Source organism: Mustela nigripes, chromosome 18, assembly GCF_022355385.1.
Source record: "Mustela nigripes isolate SB6536 chromosome 18, MUSNIG.SB6536, whole genome shotgun sequence".
NCBI lineage: Eukaryota > Metazoa > Chordata > Mammalia > Carnivora > Mustelidae > Mustela > Mustela nigripes.
The window spans coordinates 28,903,586-28,915,340 of record NC_081574.1 but is presented as its reverse complement, the minus strand read 5'-3'; the positions used below and the strand labels follow the sequence as shown (position 1 = coordinate 28,915,340).

The 11,755-nt window shown below is 38.4% G+C and overlaps 1 protein-coding gene across 6 annotated transcripts in view; it reads right to left on the bottom strand.

Moving 5' to 3' along the window:
- The window catches only part of NRG1 (neuregulin 1), a 226,083-nt gene that overhangs the window by 162,382 nt on the left and 51,946 nt on the right, over window positions 1-11,755 (bottom strand). For all 6 annotated transcript variants that reach the window (XM_059384421.1, XM_059384420.1, XM_059384422.1 and 3 more), the window contains exon 3: window positions 7,006-7,127. In XM_059384421.1, the coding sequence (XP_059240404.1) occupies window positions 7,006-7,127 (122 nt within the window). The remainder of the gene's footprint in view (window positions 1-7,005; window positions 7,128-11,755) is intronic.

Genomic DNA, 11,755 nt, shown 5'->3' with positions numbered 1-11,755 from the left:
GATGCAGGGCTCGATCCCAGGACCCTGAGATCATGACCTGAGCTGAAGGCAGAGGCTTTAACCCACTGAGCCACTCAGGCGCCCCTGAGAAGAAGATTTTAATCAAATGTCCACAACATTTATCTTTCCCTACGAATACCTAGAAGAAGATCCATGTTTCCAAGCAAGTGCCCTCATTAGGAGAGAGGTTTCCTTTTCTAACCTTCAGGACCCATCAATGACATGACAGCCAGACCAAAGTTGTAAGCTCAGGGTCACAAGAATTGGGCAGAGGTCCCAATCCCAGCATGAATACCAAGACTCTTTTCAAGTTTATTTTTGACAAACCAAGTAGTTGTCCACTGTGACCTTCCAAGAAAAAAAAAAAAAAAGAGCTTTTCTATCTCCAACTTGAAAGATCTCAGATTAGAGGAAAGGTTGACCATTGACCATAATGTTTCCTTTTTAAATTGAATGTTACATAAAAATACCAGAACAGGAGGTTACTATAAAAATCTATCTACACAGAGACAGCTTAAAATAATCTCCCTTCCTAAAAAAAATATTAATAATAACAATCCTCTCCCTTCCTAAAATTAGGTATTTACCCTGGAGACCTTAAAAATATCTTTAAGAATTATGGCTCCAAATAGAAACCTTCCGAATTTTCTTGGGAGAAACACAAGTTAAAAGTCATATACTTCTATACCAAAAGAATCCTGCTAATAAGAAAAATTAATCTTTTTGATTAAAATCACTCAGCAACCATTTTAATGCATGTTTGGGGTAGACTCCATAGACTTACAGAACTACCTTTTGTTATAAGTGATTGAAAACAATTTTGCTGCAATTACAGATTGAAAAAAATTAAGTCCTGCAATCTTCTTGATGTTTACTTAAGCGACATAGTTTTCCTGCAGTAATTTGGTATATTAAATCGGTTAATTTATAAAGGACATCCCTTTCATTAGTGCAAATTAATGAAGATTTAGAATGATCAGGAACTGAACACAGCTGAGCAACTTCTGCTGATTAGGCAAGTAAACATAAGGAACATTAGTCTATTTTCCATGTTTGATGGCCTTTTTAATAAATCGGATCTGCTCTCAAGAAAAAGTTGCAGTGTCTGAAATTCCACCTTGTGGAAAGGAATTTTTCTCATTAGGATACATGCATGACTTGTCTGAGATTTCACCATGAGCACACTATATTGAATATAACTATTTGGCAACAGACACATATACATAGACACAAACATACATATGATGCGTCTGTGTGTATCTCAACATTCACTTCTGTGACTCCTTGTTATTCTAAAATTATGGATTATTATTGTGTGTGCAAAAAATGTGACCAAGTCATCTTTTTGAAGACTGAAAATGGGCCCCCTCATTTATTAGCACAGTGAAGATGACTGAAGGAGTGTCTTCCAGTGTCTGCATTCTTGCTTCCAAGGACAGTTTCGCAACTGAGAAATTTTGAAATTAATAAATAATGTAGAGTCAGAATGGATACTACACGCTGAAAAGACAAGTCCATTTCACTCATATGGTTCTTCCTTATGAGCCTTCAGGAGAATACGATATAAGACAACATACATGGAGACTGCTTTGTAAATTACAACACGTTTTATGTGATTGTCAGGTTAACTACTGCTTGTTTACCAATATCACAGCATTTTCAACAATGCCATCAATTTGGGAGAGGGCGAAACTAAGCCTATTACCCACATGAGCCAATTTTTTTAAAGGACCAATTGATGTATTAGGCAAATTTTGTAGAAATACTATTTTTCGTTCATCTCAAAGGAAACAGCAAATTTATTGCTATGAGCCCAATGTTCCTATGGGGTCTTGAATCTCACTCAAATAATTTTTCTCCTGATTAAAAAAAGAAAATCTAGTCGCAGATATGACTGATTAGTTTGTATATTCTCTTGTATTAATCTTTAAAGACTGCAGTACTTAATTAATTAAAAAACCAGTTAAGTCTATTACTCTCTTCCCTAATCTGTGCCCAGGAGTTTTTATGGAGCTTCTTAGCTAAGAATTAATTGCAACATTAAGGTTTCCCATATAAAGACCAAGCCAAATGAAATGCAAATAAAAATAAACATATAGTGTGCAGTCTGTGTAAGGGCAGTGTATGTGGCCTGTAAAGAGGCATATTTGAATTCATCAAAGGAATTCACCCATTACCCCTCAGGTAATGATGGCTGTCTGTAAGATCCTTCTTTTTTTATTTTTTAAAAGGTTTTATTTATTTATTTATTTGACAGAGAGAGAGAAAGCACAAGTAGGCAGAGAGGTAGGCAGAGAGAGGAGGGGAAGCAGGCTCTCTGCTTGGCAGGCCTCGACTCCAGGACCCCGAGATCATGACCAGAGCCAAAGGCAGAGGCTTAACCCACTGAGCCACCCAGACGCCCAAGACCCTTCTTTTTGTGAAAACTCATCTGGTGTTTGTTAGACCCACATAGTCCCCAAAATAATTAGCAGACTGAATATGTGTCTATCGGTCTACTGTACAGCAAATTCTTTTTTCCAAATAAGATTGGAATTAAGAGGCATTGGAAAGGGCAGAAAACATACAAATTTCTAAAATGTAGCTTAACATAGTGATTTTGTGTGTGTGTGTGTGTGTATTTAGAAAATATATATGTGTGTGTGTGTGTGTGTGTGCATGTGTATATACACATTCTTTTTTTTTTTTTTAAAGAATTTATTTATTTATTTGACAGAGAGAGATCACAAGTAGTCGGAGAGGCAGGCAGAGAGAGAGAGAGAGAGGAGGAAGCAGGATCCCTGCTGAGCAGAGAGCCTGATGTGGGACTCGATCCCAGGACCCTGAGATCATGACCTGAGCCGAAGGCAGCGGCTTAACCCACTGAGCCACCCAGGCGCCCCTACACATTCTTTTCTAAATGGTCGAAAATAGTGAAAATATAGTCATTATTTCACTCAGGCATGTAACAATTCAAGGAGAATTTCTTGGGTTTTTGTTATGATTTTGTTTATATCTAGTTGCTAATCCAAGCAATTCTAAACAATGGGTTTCACTGCAGAAAATTCCGAATATTGGATGGAAGACTTTCATGATCCAAGCTAATTGTTTCCTGATAGTTATATAGCTGTGTTTGGGAATTAAAAATAGTGTCAAACAACAAGTCCATCCCGGTACATTTTTTCATTTTTTTCTGGGGAGAAAAGAACACAATCTCTTGTTCATACCTTCCTTCCCCTTCCTCCTGCCATCCCTTCTAGAACCTGGTACCAAAATATAGTCTAAACGTCTTTGTGAAAGAAGGCACTTGTGTGAGTATATCTTCAGTATATCTCAAGGAATCTTTTGCACAGGATGAAATTTGGATAATAAGCTCACAGCAGCATACCAGGATCTTTCAGCAAGGCAACCCGTGTAGAAATTATCAGACCACAGTTGTGTATGCATTTGGGTAATACGGGAGAGATGAGCGAGACAACATAAAACATAATGACTAATATTTTGTAGAACATATCAATTAAAATCTCAAGGGGAGCTCTACACAATATAATGTTTTGACATCATGTACTTATTTTTAAGACTTTTTTTCTAGGACCTCTAGAAGGAAATGAAATTCTTGAGAATTCCACTCTCTCAGCCCAAGTCAATAATAAATACACAGTTAGGGAGAGCAGGTTTGGCCATGTGGCAGTTTATAACCACAGTAGAGTACTCTTTTTCCCTCTGAAAGAGTGTTTCTGTGCTGTGTTTGCCCAGATTTCTAAGGAAACAGGGATGTGACAACACAAGTTCGTGTATCTGAGTCCCAGCCTGAGTCCCAGAGAGCACCAGACCTGAGCTGAGCCTTCTTTGATAACTGGAATTGATAGCAAAGTCAAAGAGAGCAGCAGAAGAGGCTGAAGGGTCAGGAAGATGATTTCTTTTCTTCTCGGTTGTGCTGCAACTAAGCCCCTGAGGTGCTGGGGGAAAAGAGAGTCTCCCAATATGCAGAACACACTGGCCTTGTTTTTAGGGGTGGCTGCCAAGCCACAGGCTCTGACGAAAAGCAGACCGCCCAAAGACTCTGAAGAGAGGGGTCCTTCTAGGCGGCCATGTTTCCAGTTTCACTCTCCTTGATTGAGACCATGGTGGGCACTCGACCAGAAGGCAGATGCTTCGTAAACTCTCTAGGTCTTTTGAAATGGTCTGGCATGTAAGTTCTGCCAATCAGATTCTTGCGATGGGGGACCTGATTTGGGAACTAAGGAAACAGTCACACAACAGGAGTTAAAATGGAAAGAATGTCTTTAAAAGAGCCGTGAAGAAAAATGGCCAAGTGAGATCATAATTAGGTCAAAGTTTGTAATTATGAAGAAGCACTTTGAGAGCAAGAGAGGTAAGAAGATAAAAGAAACAGAAGCTTCAAGAAAGTATCTGAAGCACATTAAAGGCAGAGACACTAGAGAGAAGATCCAGAAACTCCTGTTTACTTAAATCTTTAGACATGTCCTGGGCTATGCTTTCCTCCATAATGCCCAGTTATCATGGAGTTGTAGCTCTTCCCAGAGAACCCCTCTCCTTATGCCTCACACCCTTCCTTCTGTTTTATGTTTTGTTTTGTTTTTTCTCCCCTTCACAAACCAAAGGATCTACTTAAACATTCCCAAACACACAGCCAGGTACAAAGTGAGCCCTACTGGATCAGAAATTCAAGAAATCTGGGTCCAAGTCCTCCTTCGCCCCCAAGTATCTTGTGATTCTGAATGTGCCTGTTTTCAGACACATGTTAAATTCACATTTCTTTTTAAATACAATGAGAGGGTTGGAAAAGGATGAACTATTCCTAGGGTTCTGAGAAGAAAATAAAAACAAGACCACCTTGCATGGTAATTGAGATTCTTTTTTCTTGCTCAGGTGCTCGATGCAAGTCAGCAAGACCTCATCTTGTAAAGATTTTAGTTGGTTGGTTAAGAATGACTTCCTTACAATATTGTGAGAATTTCTCTTTACTCTTGTCAGGTGAGAAAGACTGATTATCAAAAATATCCCGACTTGCATTTCTCTAAGGTCAATACTAAATATTCAAATTTGAGACCAGTTCTCAAATGAATTAATATCGAAAAATGAGTTAGAGGTCTCCCCTATGAGAGAAATGCAAAAAGCCGTATTATCCCTCAGCACCCTAAAATTAATAAAAAAAATAAATCCTATGGGCTTTTGCCAGGAATAATACAGTAGTAAATAATTCACTGCTTAATCCTATAAATCAGAAAACATGGAATAGTATAATGGTACTGTAAGCACTCAGTAAGACCATGACACTTATTCTAATTGTATTTTCCTGCGAATTTATAATATACATAGTTCTACAAATCTAATCCAAGTGTCAAAATCATAATTCAATAGCATTTACCACGGGGAAACACAATGAAGCAAGCCAACAACAGGCTGAGAATAAGCTACTAAACACAGCACAATAGGAAAAAAATAGAAAAAAAGAAAAAAGAATAATCCACTGAAATTAGTTTTTAAATGTGTTTCAAGTTAGCATCCTATAAAATTCCTCACGGGGTAAAAATAACGCCAGCAACATGCTTATTGCTGAACCCGTGCTGATGCAAAAGTAAAGTGATGCTACATTTACTCATATAAATTTTAAATGACTTTTACATTTTCAACTACAAACACAGCTCCTAAAAATAGTGATGGAAACTACTTTCCACTGTTGTCCTCTATTCTCTGTGGAGGGAGGCATTTAAAATTAAAGTAATGAACTCTGATTACCCCACAACAGAGAAGTTCACTGGGGAATCCAGAGAAGGCTGGGGATTAACCTGAGATTTTTCCCAACCCTGCTCCATATTTTTATCTTACTCCCTTCTCCCTGTCCCAGTAAGTCAACAGACACCAACTCCATCAGTCTCCTACGGAGCTGACCCTTCAAGTTACTTTTGCTCTCCCCTTCCTGGCCCTGCATTTTACCTTCTGGTCTGCAGAGACCAGGCCTCTGTGGTGAGCCTCTCCTGCCTGGAGGGGAGCAGTGTCCTCAGGCTTGGCTTTTTAACACCTGACAGGGCTCGCATAGGCAGGAGGCAAGTGCCATCATGCCCAAGGGAAAAGAAGAACCAAAGGGTATTCTGAAGTCACATTTTATTATTTCAAGAGACAGAGATGCTCACTGCTTTAGCTCATCATAGGTTTCTAGAGATGATTCCATCAAATCACAGAGGAGCTCGGTATCCCGAGCAGACACCCACCAGTGCGGGTTCTTTCACTTCTTGGGACAACTCCGAGAAGTTGCTGGAGGGTGAGCGACACCTTCTACCTCCAAGTCATTCATTAGTTTAACCAATATCCCTGGCACCATTCTTAGGAAAGCAGAAGCTGAAGACCAGACATAGTAGGGAGGGCTTTGCCTCGAAGACTCTCATAATTTCAGAACTGATAGGCCTAACAAAAAATGGATAGGCCTCACTGCTATGACTCAGAGCCAGCTGTATTAAAAGCACACGTGAGAACATTCAAACTTCTAGGACTGAGTCAGGATCGTACTCTGTTAACATGTACACACTACATATATTCATATATAATATACATATGTACATACATATGTATGTAATATACATATATCCTGCATATACAAATGTATTCTGTATATAAATACACACACATATATATACACACACACAGACTTTGTTACTGACAGAGCCAAAGACTTGACAGCCCTCCCTGACAGATTTAAAGAGGAAGTATAATCTCTCTTAGTGGTCCAGCCTATCCCTGCCATTCATGACCTTATCGACATTCTTAAAAAATAAGAGTCTATGTATATTTCGGATTTATATCACCTCCCGGGGTAGAAGACATACCCTTATCGAAGTGTGTTTTATGGAAGACACCCAAGATACTTGAAGTATATGGTTTTCTTTCCATGTTTCTTGTTTGTTCACAGTGAGATTTAACACACGGGTTTATTACAACTCTTACCACATCTCTTGATTACTTTTCTCATAGCCTGAGAAATGGAATGTAGTAGGTATCTCTTACCATTTGAATCCACAATGGTGATATTGGCAGAGGCACTGTCATTTCCTAATTTGCTGGTCACTTTGCACATATATTCTCCAGAATCAGCCAGTGACGCCTTGTTAATGCGAAGTTCTGACTTCCTGTAAGATCAGGACCAAAGTGGGATAAGCATATTTCAAGGAAATACAATGACCATCAAAGTCTATTTCTCTGTAGTTGCAGGGTTCTCAAACTCCCCCTCCCCACTCCCCACATACCACCTAAAAACACAGCTTAACTAATACACAGATGTATGATTTACCAAGAGTAAAGATAAGATCACATTTAAGTGATACTATGGACACAGCCTTAATTTTATCATCCAGGTTAGGAATTTAAAGAACATCTTCTCTCATTTTTCTTTTTATTCTTCTACCACCACCACCACCAAACACACTATGCCTCAGTTTTTTATTTTATTTTATTTTATTTTCAAACCAACTGGTAAATGTTCTTCCTTTCTATATGTAAATGTCCTCAGCCACTAGAAAGATTTAAAAAGTGTAAAATCATTTACAGATCTGGTAAGGACAGACACTTAGGCAGGCTAGAATAGATTAAAATGCTCTACACTTCCTCAGTAAAGTAACATCAGGACTTAGGTTAATTTTGAATAAAAAGGAATTACAAAAGAATGGGAATTTATCTTTGAGATGATTCACATTGCTAGGAGCATAGAAGAACACAAATCGTTCTTAAGATTGAAATAAATATAAACAGCAGCACATAATGTCATAAAACTGCATATTGAATCAACAGTCAACATTGGCAGCATTGTGATTTGCATCTGTCTGTGTTTTACTGTTGCATATAGCCAATAACTTAAGCAGTCTCCATGATTTAAAAACACAGAACCAGGGGCACCTGGGTGGCTCAGTGGGTTAAGCCTCTGCCTTCGGCTCAGGTCATGATCTCAGGGTCCTGGGATCGAGCCCCGCATCAGGCTCTCTGCTCGGCGGGGAGCCTGCTTCCCCCCTCTCTGTGCCTGCCTCTCTGCCTACTTGTGATCTTTCTCTCTCTCAAATAAATGAATAAAATCTTAAAAAAAAAAACAAACAAACAAACAAACAACACAGAACCACTGGGGCTGGTTGAGTTTACTGAAGACATTTAAAAGCATCTCTGTCTACTCACTCCTGGTCCTGACTGCCGGGACTCTTGGGATGACAACAAGGAAAGAAGGCAGGAAGCAAAGACAGCAACTCAGAATTCTATGCAAAGCTCCCATGATTTACACCGTCCTAGTTTTATAGTGAATTTTCTGGTCTCCTTGTCATATAATATTATTAATCAAATTTCAATCAGTTGTTCTAATTTAATTAATAAAAATTCAACTCCTACTATTCTCTTCCAGTCTACTGGATGGAACCACCCATCTGGTCCCATATGTAAGCCTTATGGCTTTCCATCAAGGTGCCTTCACTTGTGCCCTTTCGTCCTCCTAGGATGGGGCGTCCCGTATTTCCAGATACTGGCTGACTTTTCAGGACCACCTCAAGTGCCAATTCTTTCATCAAACCTTTCATAACCATAGAGCTGCTGCCGCTCTCTTCTTTGTCTAAATTCTGATAGCCTGGAGTACCTCTTCCATGATCCTCAAAGTTCTTGAAGTAGATCTTATTTTTCCAGCTAGGACATACACTCTGGGCGGGGGGAGTCCATAATTTAAACTTCTTGGTCTGCTCACAGTTCTATGCGGACATGCCACTGCTTTGTCCTTGGCACATCTTCAAATGATATTGGATGAATGTGTGAAAAAATGAAGAAAATATTTGGATGCTCTCACTTAAGCTCACTTCAGGACCTAATGTTCCTAACTGTTGGCTGCTGGAAAGGAAGATGCCCTATTAAGAGGGCAGAGACCATCGGAGAGGTCCAGACCAAGGCAGCAACAGTCAAACCAGCATGTGGACTGAGAAATGAATGACTCAGAACAATGTCAACAAGTAAACTTGAGAAAACAAAGGAAAGTACTGTACTCAAATAAATTCTGGAGACATCAGGTTAAACAAAAACAGGCTTTCTGTTGTCAATCCTGAGGAATTCTTAAGTCTTTAATATGCTAACATCCGTTGACTCTCTAAGAGGGAAATCTATTATTTGGTTACTCTCAAACTTATATGATGATGGAATCTTAGTCATCCACATAGCATAACTGCTCCTATTTCCTGAAAATGATGGTATACAGAACAAAGTTGATAAAAAGTGGATCTAATATAAAAACAGCCTGTTTGGCTCTAATGGGGGGAGGTCACCAAGGGCCATTTATGCATGTATATTCACATGTTAATCAGAGGGATTCTCCACAGAAAACTTTCGCTGCAGTGTATCCCTGTGAACAAGACAGGGCTTTTTTTCTATGCTCAAATAAATATGCTTACAAAGGGTAAGCACCTTGGCAAGTTGATATTAAGATCTAATTATAAACTACTAAAACTTTTAAAATGATCAAAATACAATATTAGGATATGAGCCCCCCCTCCCCCATCTAAATTGTGTTGACTGTTTAAGCCTGGTTTGGGAGTATTCAAATCTGATGTTTTTCTTAATGGATTATCAGCTATTTATACAAATCTGTCCATACATGCCAAGTTTCCTTCATGACACACACCTGTGAAGACCAGTCAGAAACAATACAAATACTACAATAAGCTTGTCCAGCCCCAAACAGCCCAATTCGCTGGAAGAATTTTCATGTACAACCATGGAACCACTAACAATCGTGGATAGATAAATCATGAAGAAGATCAGTTTGAAGAAAAATATCCCGGTTTTCAACACAGAAGAAAAAGTGAACTAAAATAACAAAATGGTTAACTTGTCTTGTTAAGTCCCCGATACTAATTCTAAGGTATCACAACAACTAAAGAACATACAACACCTCAAGATTATAATCATTCCAAGAACGCTCCTTTCCCATTTATACAAGCTGAGGGACAGTCCCTGATGGTAATGTGGGGAGTTCTTTCTTGACTCTGTGCCATTACTATTTTAACTACTGAATCAGATCAAACTATAAGAAACATGATTAAAAAAAAGAAAAGAAACATGGTAATCAGTTTTACAGTTAACATAATCTTAAAGGGACAGTTCTTAAAAATTCTCCTAACAGAACTACACAGTGTTTCCTGGAATATTATTCCAAATGATGTTAATAAATGTTATGCTTAAAAGAATAAGAAAAGGTTTTTTTCTATGTTCAAATAAATATTGCATTGAACGAAGTTAAACAGATCTCTTTACAACAGTACCTCTTAGTGGGTTTTATGCTAACTATGAACAAGATACAGGTAGCTCTTTAAATATATTTCACGGTTGCCATCTAGAAAAGAAGACTATTTGAGGAGGCTCTTGAAGATGGAAATATGTCAAACAGGAAAAAGAAGGCATATTTTGAGTGATAAAGAAGAGTTTTTGAACATTCAAAAAAGGGGAGGGTGCCTTTCTCTTTGGAAAGATTCAAGTCTGGATAACCACCTGTCAAGAATATCTCTATGCAGCAAAAAGATTAAATTAGATCAGTGGTTTCAACTATTTTGAAAAAAAAAAAAAATCCTGTTTTAAAACAAAAGCTTAAATCAGACCCTCATATTCAAAACTATCATCAAGGAGACAAAAGTGTTCGGGTCGAGGCGGTTGGCAGCCCATTTTCAATTCAGTGGAAACTTAAGATTCTCCAGGAACACAATGGGAAAACCAATGCTCCAGGTGATCCGTGGGACTCCTGTGAACTCCAATGATACACTGAACTCTAAGACTCTTTGACCCATGGGTCCTAGGGTACAGGGTGGGAAGTAGGACATGAGAAGAAATAGATGAACCTTTCTTGAAAATTACACATTGCAATGATCTGGAGCTTTGACAAGGATGGATACAACAGTCTTGTACTCTCTTCAATCAGCTACCATATGCTCTCCACGGGAAGGAAGTGAACTTGGAAAAAGTGTTGAATTCCTATCCAATCATCAAACAAATTTTTTGCTCTTTAATTGATGAGTTCTCTAGAAATCTGGAAGGGGTTGATGTTTCAGTGGACTTTCATTTTCTAAAAGTATTAAAAAGAGTTAACTCCCATAAAGTGAGTTAAAAACAATGCTTGGAATTTGGTAAGCTCCCAGTAAGTGTTAGCTATCATCACAATTATCATTTATATTCCTGCCATATTTAGGATTTTTTTTATAAGCACACATTACTTTTAGATAAAAAAAAACAATACTATGTAAAAATAAATTAATACAGACTGATTTAAAGATGAAAGTTCTAAATTTCTCCTCTTTTTATATCAAAATGCAATCTATATTCTTTGAATAAGTGCTCAAGGATGGATTCAAGGTTCCAATAACTACTGTCCTCTTGGTCTTTTTAGGCTTGATTCGTCCACCACAGTTTATGGGCCAAGACAACTTAACTCCCTGCATATAGTGATTATCTCCTCAGCTTACATAAATCCATCTGATCTCTAAGGAATCATATATGAACACTGTCAGTTTCTGTGTGAGGGTGTGTGCGTGTGCTCAACACAGCTTCAGATACTGTCCAACTGCCAATAACAAGAAGGGTACAGGGGAGGGGGAGAGGGTTTCATAAGCAAATGCCATACTGTACAGAACCAGGCACTGTACCAAATGCCTCACATAAGCCATATGAAATAGGCACCGAGTAGTCCCATTTATATACTGAAGGAACTGGAACCTTCCTTACATATAAAATTAAAATAACCTGCAGGAGC